The 22,049-nt window shown below is 43.0% G+C and overlaps 2 protein-coding genes across 2 annotated transcripts; both read right to left on the bottom strand.

The window, feature by feature from the left end:
* Window positions 1-511: 511 nt before the first annotated feature.
* nlrc3l (NLR family, CARD domain containing 3-like) lies at window positions 512-4,898 on the bottom strand. Its single transcript, XM_046863049.1, has 6 exons — window positions 4,492-4,898; window positions 4,092-4,226; window positions 3,808-3,912; window positions 3,532-3,715; window positions 3,191-3,443; window positions 512-3,108 (listed from the first exon to the last, which is right to left on the bottom strand). The coding sequence occupies exons 1-6, from the start codon at window positions 4,518-4,520 to the stop codon at window positions 1,586-1,588; spliced, it is 2,229 nt and encodes a 742-aa protein (XP_046719005.1). The 5' UTR covers window positions 4,521-4,898; the 3' UTR covers window positions 512-1,585.
* A 1,662-nt stretch (window positions 4,899-6,560) lies between these two features.
* Window positions 6,561-21,092, bottom strand: numa1 (nuclear mitotic apparatus protein 1). The gene is given in 26 exon segments (XM_046862861.1): window positions 6,561-7,322; window positions 8,264-8,418; window positions 8,926-9,012; window positions 9,096-9,374; window positions 9,548-9,639; window positions 9,642-9,683; window positions 10,088-10,277; window positions 10,381-10,660; window positions 11,043-11,206; window positions 11,327-11,449; window positions 11,452-11,535; window positions 11,622-13,180; window positions 13,183-16,537; window positions 17,015-17,134; window positions 17,254-17,394; window positions 17,490-17,607; window positions 17,685-17,796; window positions 18,034-18,170; window positions 18,391-18,520; window positions 18,629-18,719; window positions 19,201-19,272; window positions 19,392-19,465; window positions 19,567-19,646; window positions 19,749-19,834; window positions 19,926-19,973; window positions 20,954-21,092. Coding segments are annotated over 25 exon segments (7,704 nt in total). The 5' UTR covers window positions 19,968-19,973; window positions 20,954-21,092; the 3' UTR covers window positions 6,561-7,231.
* Window positions 21,093-22,049: the final 957 nt, after the last annotated feature.

Here is a 22,049-nt window from a genome sequence, read left to right on the forward strand (position 1 = left end):
GCATTTCCGGACAGATTATTTTTTACAAAGCGTTCGGGAAAGTTCGTGTAAACTCGGGAGATTCTCCGATTTACAGGTTTAGAAACGGTGTAAAAGCTGCAAAGCTTAAAATCCTGCTTGCTATTTATGACCAGATAAACACAATGTGAAATAGAAATCAAATATATATATATATATATATACCTGGAAAGCCAGAGTCTTGACAGCTCAAAATGGGATTGGATTGAATGGGATAGAAGAGGATGAGACAGATTTGGATTGAATGGAACAAGCGTGAGACAAAATTGTAAAGGACTGAACAGAACGGGACAAAACTGGGCTCGGAATTACGATAGGACAGAAGTGGATATGATAGAACAAGATGGAACAGTATTGGATTGGATGGAATAAGATGAAGCAGGGAGAAGATAGGATGGAATAGGAAGAGAGTGGATGAATATGAAATGACAGGAAAGGATGTTTTATTTCTGTTGGCACTAGAACACAAATTCAACAATAAATAAATCATAAATCTCTATTGTATATATTTTATTTTTTCGGTTTTCAAATGCGTTGATTGCATTCTGGTCTTTGTGACAATTCACTGCCTGTATGCAGGCTTTAAATGATTAATCTGTTCAACTGCAGTGATACACAACAAAAATAAATTCACTCACATGCACCATATGATTCCAACACACAAACATCTACATTAACACTCCTTTGAGCTGGCAAATGTACACACTATTGTGTCTGAAGGATCCAAAAATCTCTCTCTTTAGTGTCCCTTTAAGATATTTGTCCACTTTAGAGCTACATTTTTATTTGAGCAGGGAGGTGCAAAGGTCAGTAACGAGGAGACCTCTATCTGATCAGTGATTTCCGAATGAATGATGTAGTGAAGCGTGCCTTGGTCTCGTTGTCATGGCGACGCTCGGGCGAAAATATCGCTCGTCGCATTCGAAGAAATTTCAACCTTGGATTCGTAAAGTCGAACCGGAACACGAGCAGAAAATAAAAAAAATTAAAAAAGGAGAAATCACAAAAGGACAAAAACAGAATTCTCATCCTCAGAAGAGATAAGATTACGAGAATAAAGTCATAGCAGCGGCACTGTGACCGCCGTACTTTGTGACTGTAGAGGGCGCTATTGGTCAAATATGTAAATGAATCTTTTCTGTATAGTCCAATTAGCGCATTTGTCACACGTGTTCAAGGTACGACTTTATTCTTGTAGTGCTACGACTCTATTTTCCATAATTTGTTTTTTTTTTTTTACGTGGCACTAAAACACTTCTGATCTTGCACTAAATAAATAAAACATAAAATAATGAGCACAGTTAAAACCAGGCTGTGTTTGTGTACAAATAAAAAAAAGCCTTTGCTGTAAACATGTCCCACACACCCACAACCACACACCCACAACCACACACCCACAGTCATTATCAAACATAGTCTGTTAATATATTACTCTATCAATGCCTCATTACATCCAACATCGCTCCATCAGATGAAGTATTGAAGGTAGAGTGAAAACATCTCCTTATTCGTTGATGACCACAAGCAGCAAACGAGTCTCCTAGATTAGTTTTCGGTTGCGGTTCCGTCACCGGACTTTCTGGCCCTCCTCCAGCTCTGCAAGGCAGAGTTCCAAATTCCTGCACCGCTCAGGAACAGTGTTCTCCGCTATCCTCTTCCTCGCATGCTTAAGCGTTTCCTCAACCCCCTTCGGCTCGGGGTGATACTGAGGCAGAAGGTGACCTCGCAAGTGCATCTCTGTCCCGCGACTTGCCAGTCCCAACAGGAAGTGCAGGAAAAGGTCCATGTGTCCGTCGGCGCGGCCGAGCGTGCGGTCGATGGCGGGTTTAAAAAGCTCGCTGACGGGTCGCTCCGCCTTCGCTCGGCCCCTTTGCCGCTCCAGGACGTTCTCCCCCGTCGTCCGAAAGTTGACGTACACGTACAAGGCGGCCATAAATTTCTGTATGCTGTGATGGACGAACCTGAAACTCCGCCCTTTGTCTCTCGCAGGTTCGTCCGTTTCGTAAGAGATCCCACCGCGATGAGTGACCTCGTGGACGTCCAATGCCAGACGCAAAACGCTGTCTTCATAGAAGACGTTCGTTCCGTCCTGCAGCATCTTTAGCGCCAGCTCGCCCGTTTTCATCAGGTAGTCTCTATCCGGGTCTTTCCACCGCGACGCGTCGAGTCCCGTGCCGACGTAGCGCTCGATCTTGCGGTTCGTCAGCACGATAATGTACTGCATGTAGAAAGTAGTGAGCGCCGGCGTCTGCTCGAGAAAACCTCGGCTCTGCAAACGCCGCTCGTACACGAAGGACATGATCCAGGAGAAGAGCGGAAGATAGCAGGCGTCATAGAGAACCGGAGACTCTTTGACTCGCTCTAGGACGCGCCTGCCGAGCGTCGGGTCTTTCGTGCGTTTGGTGAAATACTCGTCCTTTTGCTCGTCGCCAAATCCTTTTATCTCCGTGAACCTGCTAACGCAAGCTGCTGGGATTTTCTGTGCGGTCGAGCGATGGGATGTGATCCAAATGCACGCGTGAGGCAACAAGTGCCCTTGGATTAAACTTGTGAGGAGAGCGTCCGCAGGGGCCGAGACCGTGATCTCTGTGACGCTCTGATTGTTGTGGAAATCGAGGGGCTGCCTGCAGAGCTCGAGCGCGTCGATGACGAAAAGCACGGAGCAGTTTTCGGAGCTCAGGAATTCCGCGTGCTTCGCTTCGGGATAAAACGAGGCAAGAAACTCCAGGAAGGTCTGGGCGGAGTTTCGGACCAGGTGCAGGTCGCGACCCGGGAGGGCAAACACAAACTGAAAGCGTTGATATGCCTGCTCCTCAGCCCAGTCCATGATAAACATCTGCATAGTCACAGTAAGGCCGATGGCCGGGACGCCCGTCGTCACAACGACCCGGACACGCCCCTCGCCCTCACCTGGGCAGAAGAGCTCGTCGGTGCCGATCGGCGCCCCTTCGCCATTCTGGGTTTTGAGCACAACGGGTGACTGGACGTACACATGCCTGATGTAGCGCTGTTGCCCCGGGCGACAGGTCCCCTCGTAAAGACTGTAGTAACGCCGCCTGTGATTGGCTCGCAGTTCAAACTGCACCAAAGCTGAAGACACACAGACAGACACGTTAGTCATCACGTACGCTGCAGCAGCTATATCCAGTTTGGATCTTCTACCGAGACCTACCTCTCCTGCACACGGTCTCCAAAGTGCGTGCCACGGCGTGCTTGTTGATGTCGTACAGCGTGCGCACGGTGATGTGCAGCGCTTCTCCCTTGTCCCATTTCTCCACCATGCGGTCCACCACGCCCAGGACGTCGATCTCACCCTCCTGCTCCAGCTGGCGGAACTCCAGCTGGCCTTTACCCTGCGAGTTCAGCGTGCGAACGAAACACAGCAGCTCCACGGCGTTTAGAGTTCTCAGAGAGTGCAGCATGCCCTACACACACACACACACACACACACACACGGGAGTCAGTGTGCTGAGAGACTACATCACACAGTTGCACGTGGTCACACACACTCACAGTGAACACGTGGGCCAGGGCGAGTTCGTCTGCTGCGTCCACCGTCGGCATGGGCGAGATCGAGGGTTCAGGAGAACTCGGCTCCACCTGGACGTTCCTCCTCTCCCGGGTTTGGGTTCCGGTCACCTGCACGGAGCTCTCGGAATCCTCCACATCCATCAACACTTCTTCTGGATCCTGCTTCCTGAAACACACAAACACAGTTGCCTAAGTTCTAAATTCCCTGTGTGTGTGTGTGTGTGTGTGTGTGTGTGTGTGTGTGTGCGCTTTCAGTACCTTCTTACAGTAACGAAGACCCCCTCATTATGAACACTGGTTCGTCTGTCTTGTGTGATCGAGGTGACGCCTGTTTCTGGTGAGTCTGGCCGATAAAGCCTGACCCTGTTTCTCACACACACACACACACACACACACACACACACACACACACACACAATGAAAAAGAGGCATTTCATATAGTTTTGACTTACACTTTATACAATAAGCAGGTTTTTTTTGTTATGTATCTGTAGCTAGAAAGTGGAATTAATGTGTGTGTGTGTGTGTGTGTGTGTATATACCTTGTAGGTAAAGTGACTTTAATGATGGTCTGAGAAGCAGCACCTGGAACCTCATCGTGATCATCATCGTTATCGTCCTCTGAATCCTCACTACACATGGAGCCGTAGCTGCTGGGCGGCCGCCCCGTCATAATCCTAAAATGTACACGCACACACACACACACACACACAGGAAACTGTTAAAGTTTTGCGAACAAAGTGATGATTGTGGAAGGAATGAAACATTTGAGAGTGATGTTATAGAAAAAGAATTATAGATGGCAATAGAATATAGAATCAGATTACGATGTTGCGACCAAACACGATTTCTAAAGTTGTATATCTTTACATTATACATAAACACGTCGCGTCGCTGAACAGACACGCGAATCCACGCGAGGGGAAAAATCACAAACTTTACCCTTCCACTTCAGAGTCGTTGTCGTCCATTGTAAAACCTCTATTTCAATTCTCAGGGCTTTTTAAAATCAGGTTATTACTATTTCAGAACACAAAAAAAACTTCAGGTTCTCCATCTCCATCTTAACAAAGCACCAAAAACAGCACAACATCGAAAAACCTGTCAAATAGCCTGTTAGCTAACCAGGCTAATCATCACCTCTGACTGACAGCTGTGATTCTACTGAAATATTTAACAACATATCTCAATTTCGCGTCCAAAATAAATACTAAAACGTTATTTAAACTGACTAGAAGCTAAAAAATCAATTCATTCCAGATATTTAATCCCGTCCGTCGTTTTAAAAACTAGCTGCCGAAGTTGTCTTTATCGTCGCGGAAGTTGTCGCGGCGTGATGACGTCAGGAGCTGAAGTTTGCTTCAGGTCAAAGGTGGCGTCCCTGATTGCTGTATTACATTACAGAATATCATATTTTTCCCTACTTATAAACCTCTTCTCAAGAGAAATACATATTACATTCAGCTTTCCAGTAAACAACCTTAAGTCTAATGTTTTATGCAAGAAGTTTTCTTTACAACCTGTTTTTTGTTGTTGTTTTTAAACAATAATCCTGATTTGTACATATCACATGTTTCAGTTTTATTATAAATCTCTTCTTCCGAAAACAAAATGACATGACGACACTCATTTTCTAATTAGTATTTGAGGTCATTTGGGAACTTTATGATATCTTGTAGTAGTGTTTTTCTTCATTGGATCTTCGCAACACGTCAGTCACAAAGATCTGGCAACCTTACGGTCACCTTAAGGAAACTCGCATAGTTTCCAAAAAGATCGAATTTTAACATCTCCATAAACGAGTCAGATGCGATTCGCAATCTCGATGCGTAGTCTATGATACGATACGTTAAAGATTCATATGAAGCAGCGAGCGATGTGATGCGATACGATTCACCCCGTTACGATCCGATTTCAATTCGATTTAACACAATGTAATTTATTGCAATGGATAAATATGCAATTCACTATGGTAGATATAGTTAATTTTTTTTATTTCTTCTACAGCATGGCCCTCTCACAAACAGAACTTTGTAGTGAAAAAAGAAAAAAGATGAAATGAAACCATAAAAATGTTCTTTTCCTGTTCTGTCTCCAGGAAGATGCAGCTCTACCTCTGCCATGTTAATCTGTATTTTAGGTGACTCTCAGGACACGCCTCGGTTATGTAGTGTTGTGATATTCACGTGGCGGCAGTGGGAACGCACTCGAGAAATAGTTTAGCGAGTCGAAATCAATCTAGTTATTATATATTGGTCAATTTCTAAATAAAAGTGTAGTGTTTTTATTATCTATTAATTATATATAATTTTTTTTTTTTTACTGATGCGAATAAACGTCGTGATACACACGCCAACGTGAATCTGATACACTTTTTTAAATTGATACATCATGTCATTATCTTTTATGTCGATGCACCAGTGAAATTTACTATCACTAGTGTTTATCAGTGAACAACTAATACCTTAATAATGATGGAACTATAATGAATGGAAAATCCAGTGTCACTATTAGCACAGGCTCCTTTTTAAATCTGGTTCCGTGAGGATGCAAAGAAAAATTTATATTTCAAAATAATTTATTTCTGTACAGCTGCTTTGGGACAAGTCTGTTGTTAAAATTTCACTGAATTCAAGTCATGGTAGAACTGTTTATTCACCATGCTGCAGTCAAGATTTCTCAAAACAGCCAGCTCCTAGAGCACACTAGCTACAATAGACCAGACTCAGAGACGGGGCCTTATAGGTTTAAGAAATAGGTTTAGAATATAGGTTTTAGAAATCAGTGCTTGTTCCTCTGGCATTTTAGGTCTATTTTAGGTCTGTAACCTGCTACATGACACACGATACATCCTTGGTGTTATTCTACAAACAATGCACAGGATGAGATTTGAGAGAACCATTGACCCTGCAAAAGCAAAAAAAAAAAAAAAAAAAAGCAAAAAGTCTTGCAAACGATCCTTAAACAAAACGAAAATGCGAAACGGAAAAACATACACCGCACACACCGAGTCACTTTGATGAGACTTTTATTTCTTAGCGTGAAACTGAAACCTTTAAAAGTGAAAATGAAGCAAGGGATAGAAAAAACAGGACAAACATTTAAAAATGGGAGATGAAACGGAAAAAAAATATGACATACATACATAGGTGACAAATTAGTGGTGAGAATGAGCTTTTAACCAAACTCTATTGACTGTTGGATCATGGAATATGTGCCAAAGGCAAAAAAAAAAAAGAATTTTCAGAATGGCAAGATCCAAACCATAAGCATTTAAAAATGCACCAAAAAAAGATTATATACGATTCTGAATATTTACAGCTTCGAGGAAAAAAAAACAAACAAACCCAGAAGTCTATAAGGCTGTTCCACAAATTATACCAAGCGCCTTATACGATTATAGCTGCTATAAATGTCGGTCTTACGGCGTACCGCTATATGTCTGTTTCATCCTGTTTGGGTCACATGGGGAGGAGAAGTGCAGTCTCGATGCAACAGCATTCGTTTTTAGATTTGTAGTGATTTTGGTCAAAAACGGAAAAAATCCGCACAACGAAGTGAGAACGTTAAGTGCAATAACGTTTCCTCTGATAAAAAAAAAAAAAAAGATACAAATCACAATACAGAGTATAATAATAATAATAATAATAATAAAAAAAAAAAATCCAGGACCAATCATTCGTCAGAAAAAACTACTGGGATCAATTCTATTGCACGTTGTTGAGGACGAGGAAAGACTCGATCTCACATCTTCATCCTGAACTTCATCAACTGTAAAAGAGCAAAAGGAGGAGAGTGTGTTTATTACCACCCACTAACTATAAAATCATTCCCAGCTCCCGGTTTGAACCCAGTGCACATACACACACATACACACACTTCCGTTCTCACTAGCGGCTAATCGTTTGTGGACGTGGCTTGGGAAAAGCTGTGAAAGAAAACAAAAAAGAGAAGAAAATCTCGATTCGAATGCTGCTCGCTAGTGAGAACACAACGATAGAAGGTTAGAAGTGTGTTGTGTGGTTTTCTTAATTAAGAGATTATGACACCAAATACTAGTGATCCAGACTAAAGTTCCCTTTCCACATTCCCATCACCGAAACGGAGAAGAAACTAACGATATATCCGATGCGTTACCTGATTGGAATCAGAGCAAACCTCCGAAAGCTGTGTTCTGTTTGGACACACACACACACACACAGCTCAGATTTAGTGTGAGGGAAGTCATGGCTTTTCTCATGAAAGGAGTTCGATAGACCATAGTTTGTAGACACCTAACCATAAGATTCCATGTGCTTTTCGGACATCCCATTCCATAATGAGTGCCCATCTGCTCTTATAATAAGCTCCACTCTTCTGGGAAGATGTTTGAATAGACTGGAGAAGATGTGAGATTTTATTCAGCCACAAAGGCTATAAAGTCAAGTACTGATGTAGATGAGGAGGCCTGAGGTGCAGTTCCAATTCATCCCAGTAGGGTTACATTCAGAGCTCTAAAGCAGAACTTCATGGAGCTGGCTTTGTGCATGTAACAGGTTTGATTTCATGCCCCCACATCCAAAGATGTCCTGTACAACTGTGTTACTATTTTTTTTGTGGCAACAGTTTGTGAAAAAACCACGCATGGCTGGAGAAATCGGGTGTCCCGATACTTTTGCCCATATCATGTATATTTAGGGCTATTGGATATAACCTTTGACCCACCACACGTACCTTTTTTGCGCTGCTGGTGATCTTTGGTGACTTTGTGCTGGTGGTGCGCGGGGATTTGCGGAGTTTGTTGATGCCGCGCTGCAGCCTGCTGTCGCCGCGCACAACTTTTTTAGGGGTGTTATCGATCATGAACGCCATGGATTGCCTCCGATCAGCCTGCAACACACACACACACACACACACACACACTCAATTTAAGTGTTTGAAAAACACTCAGTTGTGTACCTGAGTATCAGAACTTTATAACAATAATAAAGGACGGAATCATGAAAGTGAGCTTAATGAAATATATATTAATTATATTAATAAATAGTGAGGAAAATAAAAGACAGTTTTAAAATGAAACAAAAATTAACACCCTAAATAAGTAAAGTTACATCCAAAATGATAAAAATAAATAAATTAATTAATTAATAAATGTGATGCAGTGATTCGCCTCAAGAGGCCACTCTTGTACTGTATAAAAAGCAACCAGGAAAAACTATCGCCATCGTTACTGTTAATGGGCAAAACCATCAAATCGGTCGACCTCTAGAAATAAAGCGGATGAATAAACACATACACAACAGTCTTACACACACACACACACACACACACACACACACACACACACACACACACACACACACACACACACACACACACACGAGGACAAAGACGTACCAGAGAAGGTGCAATGTTCTGCGAATTGGCAGAGCGAAGATTCCTGCCTTTCGGAGTTCGAGGGAAGCAGCTGACTAACTTCTTTGCCTAAAGGAAAAAAAATAAAGCATTGCTTTAAATATCTACATCATTTCAAAACCAAAAGGGGTGAGCATGTTAAGTGCCCTCACCTCGGGCGTGTCCAAATCCTGTATTTGCCCTGTGGGCCGTTTGGGGGCCAGCGGGCTACGTGTGGATCGCACTTCTCGTGCTTTGGACACCTGGGTCGTGCGTTGTGAAGGGGCATGGCCATGAGAAGCTGCAGGAGGCGGAGCTAGGGAGACCCGGTGAGCAGCGACCGATTCCTTGATCTGGGACGGGATCGTGGAGGCGCGCCGAATTGTCTCTTTAGGGTCGCCGCTGCGAACGTCCTCGTCGGTTACGGGCAGGTGCGAGAAACCCAGGCTGGGCTGCAGGAGAGAGAAGAGCACATTAAGTTACATAAGATCCAGTAATCATCAGCTGCAGATTTAGACCAAAATTAAGCCCAATTAATTTATGAAAAGGAAAGAAAAAAAAAAAAGCGCTAGCTAACATTAACCCCACCAGCTAATTCTTTTTATAAAGCTAGTTGGGTTTGTACCCTGGACTCCAGCGGGTAGCTGCTCTTCAGGTGAGGTAAACACGATTTGTTACGTGACTGCAGCTCGGCGATTCTCATCCAGTCTTCGCGAAGTGGTCCGGCTCGTACTCGGATCCTATGCAGAACGCGCTTGTGGCTGCGAAAAGAGAGAAGAAAAAAGATAGAGACAAGGTCCAAGATAAATCAAGACCGAGACAAACAGAAAGAAGAGAGACGGATGGACAAACGAACACAAAGAGACAGGGAGAAAGAAACGGATGTCAAAATAAAAAGCCGAAAATTTGGAGGAAAAAAAAAAGAAAGATAAAAGAAAAGCAGGCAAAGAATAGAAACAGGCTTAGTTTGAGATAAAGAGAGAGAGAGAGAGAGAGAGAGAGAGAGAGAGACAGACAGACAGACAGAATATAAGACAGAGAAAAGTAAAGACAAAAAAGACACAATGAGTAAAAATTTGATGCGTAAAAAAGAAAAAAGGGAAATAAGGGAGGGATAGAAACAAACAAATGAAGATGAATATGACCGAACATGCAAGTCATTCACCTCGTGGTGGAACGGGGAGGTGCGCATTGCTCCGGCGATACCCGGGAAGGCTGAGAAGTTTGTTGGGATCCTCAAAGATCTCTGTGGAGACGGGGCGAGCTTTGTGTGAGGTCAAATTGGGCTGTGACTGAGCAGAGTGCAGGCTGAAGAAAGACTCGTCTGCTTCTGCCATGCCACTGAGAGGAGTTTTCTACAGGAATATCAATAATATTCCAGTTTAAACAAACATACATATAGAACAACACACAGCCATAAATGGAATCAACTGTACAAGAGTGTACTCTGCCCCCTACCTTGGTCATGGTGATGTTGATGACTTGTGTGGTGCGTCGTCTTTGGACCGAGTCGCTCGGCTTCTTTGCTGAATCGAGAGTTAACTCTTCGAAAGACGTGAGGCTGCTTTCGAATTTGTGGTCCTGGTTGGTGGCGGCGTGTTTCTTCACCCGCGGCATCATGGGGGTAAAGTACAGGGTCTCGAGTGAACCTCCATCTTGAGCGCGGCGTTTGGCTGCCAATCGTTCGGAACTTCGGACCAAAGGTGTGCTGGACTCGCTGGGAACGGTGTGTTTATTGCTGAAAGAAAGAGAGAAAGAGAACGAGATTTCAGTAGTGATGTCAACTTGCTATTACCCCCCTTTTTTTTTTTTTTTTTTTTAAATCGCCCCATTCCCAAACCCCCCTTGTTTTTCAAGTCAAAAAAACCGAGGCCGCCCACTCAGGAACTTTTTATCCTGTTTACATTGGGAGCTGTGCAACAGCAGCGCCAATCTCAGAATGTCCATAACTAGAGGACGTGCTCTGTTTTCAGTGTCCCAGACGAGAGCTAAGTGTACATCCTGGCAGCGCCAACGTATCGAATGAAAACTAAAATGTCACACAAACTTACAATGCATTTTGTAATCCACAGATGAGAAGCCCTCAAAAAAAAAAAAAAAAAAAAAAAAATGGACGTTACCTAATGGTGTTCAGAGAATCATCGTGGTCGAGGTCCAGGCTGTCCGAGCTGGTGTTTTGCGGATTCTCTGGGATTTTCCAATAACCACTTTCTCTGTGTTTCACCTGGACACTCGGGCCTCCTTGTTTTCTCTGTTCTCTCAGCTGGCGATCTGCATATTCCAACTGCGAAACACAAAACACGATGTCTTTGTTGCACTTTTCACATGTAGCCTTCAAGTGGGCGAACTTTGCGACGCCGCCATGTTAAAATACAAGTGGGTAGTTTCATTACTATTCACTCACCTGTGTCTCCAGACTCTTGACCTTCACCATCAAACTCTTCTCGGATGCCTTGATCCTCTCAAGCTCCATGGAGACAAGTTTTAGCTCAGCCTTCAGAGCCTTTGCCTCACTCTCGCTGGTTTCAAAGAAGCCAGAAGGGTCTGACGTGCCTCCTGCTCCTCGAGGAGTTGTTGTTTTTTGCCGTTGTAATGAGTTTTCGCCTTTTCTACCTGCCAAAGCACAAAGAAAGTGGTGAAATATCTGGACTCCACCTGGTACCACTTACTCACGTAAAAGAAAGGGAGGCGATCCTTACCTGAACTTTGTAGTGCTCCACTGCTTCCGTCTTCACCGTGAGCTGCTCCTGTAGTTCTTGGTTCTGCTTCTCTTTCTTTTGGATGGCCTCCTTCATAACCCGGGTTGATTCAGTGTGTTCCTTTAGCTTAGCCTCCAATTCTTCTCCGAGTCTTTGGAAGGCATCACACTCCCGCTTAAGTGATTGGTTTACTGAGGACAGATGATCCTTTTCCTTTGTCAGTGTCTTTACTTCCTGCTGCAGGCCACTCTGGAGGTCATCCAGAGCCTCCTGTTGGGCTTTTCTCTCAGCCTGGAGGGACTGGTTCACCGAGGTAAGGGTATCTTTCTCCTTTGCCAAGGTCTCCAGTTGCTGATGATACTCCTCAAGCTCTTGCTTTTGCTTGAGGTGCAGCTCAGCAACTGCTTTCTCCAAGACTTGGTTAGCCTGACAGACATCTTGCTTCTGCTTCTCAGTCTCCTTAAACTGATCTTGAAGCAAACTTAGCTCAGATTTTTTTCCGGATGCAAGTCTAGATGCTTCTTCGACCTGGACCTGAAGCTGAGCAACCTTCGCCTCAAATTCAGCTCTTAGAGCCTTCTCAGATTTTTGAGTGCTGAGCCTTGCTGCTTCTTCCTCCTTTACTTTTAGTTGAAGATTTTGAATTTCAGCCTCTCTTTCATCTGATAGTCTTGAAAATTCTTTAACCTTCACCTGAAGTTCCTTAACTTGTTCATCAAGAGCGTTTTCTCGCTGTTGTGCAACTTCTTTGCAGGAGACCAGTTCTGCTCTCATTTTCCTGGCTTCGTCAAGGTCTTCAAGAAGGGACTGGTTCACAGAGGCAAGATGATCCTTCTCATTCTTAAGGGTCTCCAGATCTTTTTGGTATTTATCTTTGCTTTCTTGCAGATCAGCCTTGAGGGCATTTAACTCATCCCATTGCTCCAATTTCTTTGCCTGAAGGTTCTGGTTCACTAAGGCAAGCTCTTCCTTCTCATTCCTCAAGATTTCCAAGTCTTTTTCATGTTTGTTTAGTTTCTCTTGGAGGTCAGCCTTGAGGGCATTTAACTCCTCCTGTTGCTCCAATTTCTCTGCATGCAGCGTCTGGCACTCACTCTGGAGGGACTGGTTCACAGAACAGAAATGTTCCTGTTCCTTCTTCAAAGTGTCAAATTCTTGTCTAAATCCATTTTGGGCATTCTGTAGGTCAGCCTTGAGTGCACTTAGCATCTCCTGTTGTTCCTCGTTCTCTGCTTGCAAAGTCTGGCACTTAGTCTGAATGGACAGATTCACAGTGGCAAGATGATCTTTCTCATTCTTTTGGGTCTCGAGATCTTTTTGGTATTTATCTTTGCTTTCTTGCAGATCAGCCTTGAGGGCATTTAACTCATCCCGTTGCTCCAATTTCTCTGCCTGAAGGTTCTGGTTCACTAGGGCAATCTCTTCCTTCTCATTCCTCAAGGTTTCCAAGTCTTTTTCAAGTTTGTTTAGTTTCTCTTGGAAGTCAGCCTTGAGGGCATTTAATGCCTCCTCTTGCCCCATTTTCAGTGCTTGCAGGTCCTGGCACTCATTTTGTAGGGACTGGTTTACCAAGAGAGATGGTCCTTCTCATTCTTCAAGGTTTCCAGATCTTTTTCATGTTTATTTGTATGTTCTTTCAGTTCCGCCTTAAGGGCATTCATCTCCACCTGTTGAGCTGTTTTTTCTGCCTGCAGGTTCTCACACTCACTCTGCAGGGACTGGTTCACTGAGGCAAGATGTTCCTGTCCTTTCTTCAAAGTTTCTATCTCGTTTTGGTACTCATCTTGGGCATTCTGAAGGTCTACCTTGAGTGCATTTAGTGTCTCCTGTTGTTCCTTATTCTCCAATTGCAAGGTTTGGCACTCAGTCTGGAAGAACTGATTCGCTGAAGAGAGCTGATCCTTCTCATTCTTTAAGATCTCCAGATCTTTTAGGCATTGAGCTTTGTTTTCTTGCAACTCAGCCTTAAGGGCATTTAACTCCTCCAGCTGCACCTTATTCTCTGCCTTTAAGTTCTGGCACTCACTCTCAAGAGACTGATTAATGGCGGTGAGGTGGATGTTCTCCTTCTTCAATGTTCCTACTTCTTGCTGGTGGCCATCTCGAGCATTCTGTAAATCAACCTTCAGTACATTTAGTGTCTCCTCTTGCTTTTTGTTCTCTGCGTGCAGGTTCTCACATTTGGTCTGAAGGGACTGGTTCGCTGAGGAAAGATGCTCTTGTTCCATCTTCAATGTCTCAATCTCTTGCTGGTACCCATTTTGGGTGTTCTGGAGATCAGCTTTTAAGGTCTCCATAGCCTCATGCTGACCTTTGTTCTCTGCCTGTAAGTTCTGAGACTCAATTTGGAGAGACTGGTTTACTGAAGAGAGACGTTCGTTCTCTTTTTCTATGATTTCCAAATCCTTCCGATACCCTTCTTGGGTTTTCTGAAGATCAACCTTGAGGGTATTCAGGGCCTTTTGCTGTCCCTTGTTCTCAGTCTGCAAGTTCTGACACTGATCCTGGAGATACTCCTTCTCCTTCCTCAGGGCTTCTAGATCTCTCTGATATCTATCTTGGGTGCTCTGCAAGTCAGCCCTAAATGCACTTAAGGTTTCCTGTTGCTCCTTGCTCTCTGTCCGCAAGGTCTGGGATTCACCACGGAGAGACTCATTCATCACACACAGGTGTTCCTTTTCCCTTTTCAAGCTTTCCAAATCTTGCTGGTACATATCCAGCTCTTGTTTCTGCTTACTGCGAAGCTCAGTCACTTGTCTCTCTAAAGTTTCCTTGGCCTGATGAGCTTCACTAGCAAGGGTCTCTTTCTGTTGGTACATGAGCTCCAGTTCTTTCAGTTTTTCTTTAGTCGACTCCAAAAGATCATTTGTAGCTGCGGTCTGATGCTTAACAGACTCAAGTTGCCCCTTCAAGTCTGCCACGTTCCCAAGTTCAGTCTGAAGAGCTTCTTCGGATTTTTTAAGGAGTTCCTGGTTGTACACTTCCTGCTCTTTCAGCTTTTCACAAAGAGAACTGAGCTGTATTTCTCTTTCACAAGCAAGACTATTCAGCTCCTGAACTCTGGCTTGAAGTTCAGTTACTTCTCTGTGGAGATCTTTACGTTGAGTCTCCTCAATTTCCTGAGCTTTTGCTCTGAGATTCTCTTGACGCTGAACCTCCTCTTGAAGCTTGAGTAACTCGGAATGTCTTTCTGTAGCAGCCGTAGTGGCCTCTGCTAATTTATTCTGAAGTTGAGCAAAGCTTTCCTCCAGAGATTTGTTTTGTACTGTCAAAAGTGAAACCTCTTGATCTTTTTGGAGTGCAGCATCCTGTTGGCGAGACATTTTTTCTTTAAGAAAATTCATCTCTTTTAAGGACTCCTCCAATTTCTTCAAATGTCCATCAATCACCTGCTGAAGTTGTGCTACCTCAGCTCTCAAAGACTGCTCCTGGACTTCATGGGCCTTCTTTGAAGCTTTGAAACTCATTTCCAAGCTGGCGACACTCTGTCTTTCAACGGAAAGCTCTTCCTTTAACTCCTTTAACTGCTGGGCAAGATCTTTGAGACTTTCAACTTTCTCAGAAATAAGTTTCTCAGCTTCAGCTAGTTGTAACTTCAGTTTTGCAATAGCAAGCCTCTGCTCTTCAACTTCTTGCTGGTAAAGGTTGTGCATTTCAACTGACTTCATCTCTATCGACTGAAGGCTGACCTGAAGGGTCTGGATCTCGCCTTCCTTCTGTTCAAGCACCACCTTTAAGCCTTGTACTTCCCTGTCTTTGAATACCACATCGTCAGTCAGTTTTTGCGAAAGCCCTTCTACATCCAAGAGTTGCCTTTGCAGATTGTCTGCCTTGTTTTGAAATTGGGCCAGTTCCTGCTGTTGTGTGACAAGTTCTTCATCTTTGGAAATCAGTTTTTCTTTTAGGACTGACAGTTCAATTTCGCTTTTCTTCAGAGACTCAACAGTTCCCTCAATTTTACTTTGTAACTCTGATATTTTGCTCTGATTATCTGTAATAATTTGAAGCAGTTCAGTCTTCTGCTCCTCTTTGGCCTTGGTCAGTTGAGCAAGTTGTGACTGGCCTCGATCCCGCTCTTCTGCTAGACTTGCTTTAAGGTCTATTCCTTCTTGGGTTAACTTCTCAATGCACGATTCAGCATCAAGTTTCTGATGCTTCATTTTGCGAAGTTCGAGGCTCAGGGTATCTAGTTCGGCAAACATGTCGTGAGCTTTTTGCTCCTGTTTTTGAAACTTTTCCTCCATCCATGCTTTTTGCTGCTCTCTCGCTGTAAAAAGCTCCTCACTCCTTTTTCTCTCGGCATCCAGCTCAGTTTGCAGATTTGCGATGGTATCATCCAGAGCTGAGATTCTGGCTCTGAGAGAGGCGTTCTCTTCTACCACTTTTTGATGGTCTGCCAGCTTTTTCTCATATTCCACAAGGGAGATTTGGGCATTTTTCAGGTTGGATCTGACTGTGTTAAGAACTTCCTGCTGTGTAGTATTTTCTGTTTCCATGTTTTGGCATTTGGATTGTAGCATATTGACCATATCCTCCAAAGAGGCGACTTTTGCCTCCAGCGCCCCGCGTTGCTGTCGAAGTTCAGCAGATGCAGCGATCTCTTCTGTAAGCTTGCATTCAAGTTGTTGAAGATGAGCAAGATCAGTTTCCAAAGCTGCTATCTGGGAGATCAGAGTTTCCTGCTTGGTCCTTGAGGCTTGTTCCTGCACTTCCTTCTCTGCTTGCATATTATCTATCGACTGCTGAAGATCTGAAATACGCCCCTCCAAGCGCTTGGTTTCCTTTTCAAACGAGCTTCTCTCTTCTCCCAACAGTGTTTCAACGGCAATTTTCTCCTTCTTAACAATGGAAATGGTTTCATCCAGCTGGGAGAGTTTTAGAGTCAAATCTGCAAGTTCCTGCTGCAGTTTCTCCCGCTGTGGAGGCAGGGATTTACAATTTGAAAGATGCAAAGACGAGGAGCAGAACATGCTAGAAGGGATACTAATTACTTCAGTGTCATGATGTAAGTGTGGAGTAGCGACTCAGACTTGGTGTGGGACCGGCTGGTTTATTTTTACAAATACGGATACCCATGTTACAATGGTTCGAATTACGATCTTTCTATGACGAAATTGTACAAATATTTGAAGCTCTGCAAAGTTATATACTGTAATTATTTAAATTAATAAATTACACTATACTGCTCCATACTGATTACCATTCTTTACGGCTCCCGAGCCATGCCTCGACTTATTTATTTTCATGTTACGATAGGGGCTATCAGAACTCATTTTCTTTACCTGTACTAAACTGAAAGTAGCATTACATAATCTAGGACTAACCACCCGTTCTGGATTAAATTGAAAGGCAATCAGGATGAAAACGTGAAAAGCATACACAATAACGCGTACCTCTACAATGGGTCCCAGGACTTCGCCTTTCTCTTGGGTTTGCTGTGAGAGTTTGGCGAGCTCATCTTCCAAGACCGAGATCTTTCCTTGCAAGATCTGAATTTGCTCCGAGAGACAATCCTGAACGACGAGGTAAAAACAGCCAGCAAAGGAGGTCAGGATAGATGAAGGAGAACACGAGATGAGAACCGTTTTTCGAATATTGAAAATGTTACTAGGAATAAAAACAACTAAGTCACCCTGTCAGTGAGGGCCTGGTTTAGCTCCCTCTGTAGCAGGTCCTTCCTGTTCTCCCACTCGGCCTCGGAAGAACCGTGAGCTTCTGTTAGTTTGGCGACCTCCTCCTCTGCCCTCGCGAGCTGCCCGAAGGTGTTTCTCATCTGGTAAATGAGAAAGGATCTCTTTTTATACAAACTGCATGTCTTGGCTGTGGCGATTTGGGACCGTCGCCGTAGAAACAGAAATGACTCCCTACCTGAGCGGCGAGCGTGCCGTTCTCCTCCACGAGTTCGTCGATCCGTCTCTCTTTCTGACTGTTGTCCGTTTTGAGGTCTCGACACTGCTTTATGACCTCGTGGACCCGTGTGAGGAGTCTGCAACAGAGAAATGAACAATGAGACACGCAGAAAGACGTCCTACAATTCAGGATGGATTTTTATGCAAGGGTTACCCGTCGTTCTTCTGCTGCAGCTCAGTCAGGGCAGCTTTCTGCTCCTTCTCCATCTCCTCCTGATCCCTCTGCAAGCGCTGCAGTTTGTGCTGGAGCTGACTGATCCGGCCCTCTTTCGGAAGAGAAAGACGGCGAGGATGAGACGTACTTCATAAAATCTAATCGAGTATCGAAATCGAAAATACGGCAAGTCGAGACATGTCCTAGACGACCCAGGAGTCTTAAAGAATGGTGATCAGTATGGGGGAGTGTACAGTAATTTAACAAACTACAACACGATTTATTGAGTTGTTGTTCCACGAGTTTATGCTGGTTATTATTCTGTAAGCTCGCATAGCTATCGTCTAACCTTTCTCCGAGAGGAGGCCCATGCGCTCGGCCAGTTCTCGCTCCAGTTCATCACGCACGTCTCCTTCGCGGGCCAACTCCTTCCGTAGCCTCTTCACCTGCACCTGAGGCGTGCTCATCAGCTCCTGTATCGGGGAGCTAACAGAAAAAAAGAACGGGACGATTAAGCGAATGTAAATGTAACCCACAAGTTGGTGGATAGACGAAAACACCGGGATTCCGAAGCGATAAAACAAAGATGTAGGTAAGATTTTTTGTAGCCCTGCCCCCCCAAGAAGAGCAGGTGGGTCAAGCCTTTAAATAACAACAGGCAGACAGGTTGTAGATGCACGGTGACACACGGATGTGGGAAGCTCACCCGACAAACGAGCTGGAGGCCACGGTGTTGAGCTCCACGAAGCTGACCAGCGGAGAGCGGCGGGAAAATACAGGCGAGCCGTCCTCGCTGTGAGAGGACGTACTGCTCACAGATGAGTTGTGGATCAAAGCTGAAAGAGACGAAGGGGTGAAGACGTGTGATTATTTCATTGATACCATGACACCACGTGCAATACAGACGAGACCATTATACATCTGAAGCTTTAATAAACACTCACAGCTTGTGGTGAGGAGTTTGTCCAAACCTTCACGCAGAGACAAACCGCTCACGCCATGCTGCACGTAACGCAACATGGTCGCCATCTGCAGCTGTGGGGGAGAAATAGAACGAGAGGAACAATTATTTGTTCTGCTGGAAAAAGGGGAACATGGTGACATTTCTGGAAACTTCATCTGGTGGAGACTTAACAGGGATTTATGGGAATTAAGAAATTTGGAGAAATTTATATAAACTAAATCTGGTTTGGTGAGAATAATTTTGCAAAATAAAATGCTACACAATATCTTACACACAGCACACATACAATTATGCAATATGCATTTCATTTTACATGAAAACTGTTTTGTGCGCAGGATTCGTGATTCGAGTGCGTTATGCTATGGAAGAATGCGCAGTGCGTGTAGGGGGCGTGGCCTCTGTCGCCCTGCAGCAAGTTCACAGTTATTCAGCTAACTTGGGATTTTGTAAATTCACTGTTTATACCCATGAATTTCCATTAATTCCCATTAAAAGACAGTTGTGCACATTCCCGGGATTTTGCAACCCCCACACACACACACAAGGTGTTACCTCGGTTTCAAAATCCACTTTGGGCACCAGACCGCTGTCGACGAGGCCATAGTAGCACAGGAGCAGCACAACCTAAACATAGAGAATATTGTTTTTCATACAGACTCACACACACCAATTTCACTGAATATCAGCTGCTTATAACACGAACTGGAGCTTCGCAAGTGTTTGTTGCCACTAAAACGCCGCACCTTGGTGAGCTCCAACTCCAGCATCCTTCCTTTGGCCACTGTAAGGAGGACACACTCTTCTACGTGACACACATCTGAAGGAGATAACGACAATGCCACACACGTCATTCAAGACCGCAGGAAAAATATCCACACACACACCCCTGAATATAAAGTCAGGAGTAACAAAACCTACCGTGGAGGAAGTCATTGATGATGGACAGACGTTCTGCTTGAGGCAGATGCACAGGCGCCTTAGTAGGCTCCTCCCCTTTCCTACAATAACCAATCAGAGAGAGATTAAACGTGGTAGGAAATAACGCATAGACAAACATTTCATAGCATTTCCACGAGTCGTTGCTTGGACTCACGACTCACAGTTTATAGGCGAGTCTGAGCAGCAGAGCTCCGTCCTGCAGGTGGGCGATTCGCTGCACGGGTTCGTCCAGCTGCAGGCCGTTGATCTGCAATAAAACATCACGGATCACATTGTATATGTGCAAGAATTGCTTGCAACAATAAATAAAACCAGGAAATGTGATGAAGTGGACGTACCCATGCCAGAAGTGCCTCTTCCTTGGCTGGATGCAGTGCCATGGCTGTCTGAAAGTACAAATATATTGGTAAATTTTTCAATTCTGTTAGACTAAGAGTCATATTTATATCACAAAGTACACATTTTTATTTGTTGGGTTATATTTTTGAGGAACGGCCATGATGGTGAACGAATGAAATACTATACACACTAATGTATAGCTTTATATTTTTCCCACTAAAAGACGTCCCTGTGATGAAGCTTTGAGTAAACAAACAGGATGTAGATTCATTAAAACCGGATTTACAAAAATACTTTGACACAAGTGTATAACAAGTAAAAATAATAATAAAACTCCAGTGCGCGTATATACAGTGCTTTACGGTAAATTTCGTCTCGTTTGAAATAAAAGGCAGGTAAATTTTATTTAGGAGAAAATCAATATTTACACATTTTCACTCCTAAAATGTTACAAACTGTTTTTAATATCATGAATAAAATGATCGCGATAGCAGAAATAATAAAGCTGAGATATTGGTGATAACTTTTCTATTAAAACAAACATATTAAATGATATTAGGAACAAGCTGCTAGATATATGAATCTAAAAAATATATATTTATAATATTAAAAAGTATAATACTCAAAGATAATTATAAACATAATACTAATATTAATTATATTAATAATAATAATAATAAACAACGAAATAATACATTTAATCATGCAGATTTAAAACAACCGAGTGCTGTTTACCGTAAACCCGGGAATATGCGCTCATTATGATTTCTACATTCACACGCGCTCGAGTTTTCGGATTTTTTAAACGAAAGTAAATTAAAACTTTACTTGTTTATCTAAAAATATAGGTCTATTAACTTACAATTACCAGCCAATTCCACAATAACAAGTTAAACACGTTTATTTTATTTACTAAATAAACACGTTTGTAGCCCAGTGTGACCTTTACAACAACAAACACACAGAAATACGTGCTAATAATAATATTATATTTTTATAAATAACAAATAAACACAAGTTAACTCACCTTATCAGTCCAAAAATCTTAAAAACTGCACATTAGTTCTGGTTTAATGAAATATATGTTGGTTTTTCTCGATAACTGTTTTCATAGACGAACTTTTTTTCAAACCGCGGCGCTCGACTAGCTGGAGTTTTTTGAGCTGCAGCCGAGTCATCTGATTGGATGGATTGAATTGTGATGTAACGCATATCCGGTGTTTCATTGGTTGACAGAAAATAAAACGAGCCAATGAAGACTCGAGGTGGGCGCGTCAAACTGATGCCGGAAGTGAATTTCCCTTCGAGTATGTAATTTATATATATTTGTTTTTAGTTATATATATATTTATATTTTTTAGCAGAAATATATATTTTAATAATTTTTTAATGGCATCTTATGCATTTTTTAAATAAAGACTTTCGAGAAATTTATTGATAATTTTTTTTAAGCGTCCTGTTGTGTTGCCATCACCTCGCAATTTCAACCTTTTTTAAGTTGAATTCTGTACAACTGTAACACTTTTAACAATAGACAATTTCCCAAAGCAGCATTATACAAATAAATAGATTACAGATATACAATTTTAAATGTATAAATCAGTCTCTAGGTGTATCCTTTATAGGTTTACGCAAACTCATACATTTGTTTACACAACTTTATAACCTCTTCATATCTGTAAAGCTGCTTTGAGACAACGTCCATTATTAAAAGCACTAAACAAATACAAATTAATTGAATTTCCACATAAGTACACAATATTCTAGTAAAAAATGTCTACAAACAGTAATGTGGATGATCTACAACAGAAGATGATCACTCCAGGGTCCTCTTCTGAAGACTCACCCAAATAGAACAGCTAAAACCTTGAAGACTAAGAAATCTGTTTGGTTTGCCTGAGAATGAAATGATATTGGAATTGCACAAGAATCCTAATGTGTGCCATATTTTAAATGCACAGAACATCCAGTGCTTTTGTCCATATAGTGTACACGTGTTGTGGTTACCAAGTTCTAACCTTCTGGTCATGTGCATCAACATCATGTGTCTGTTTCGTGGCTTTTGGCTTAGGAAGTAGTTCAGCCAGGAGATCATATGAGGCGGTGAATGAGGAAATAATGCG

The sequence above is a fragment of the Silurus meridionalis genome, chromosome 12 (assembly GCF_014805685.1).
Source record: "Silurus meridionalis isolate SWU-2019-XX chromosome 12, ASM1480568v1, whole genome shotgun sequence".
Classification (NCBI taxonomy): domain Eukaryota; kingdom Metazoa; phylum Chordata; class Actinopteri; order Siluriformes; family Siluridae; genus Silurus; species Silurus meridionalis.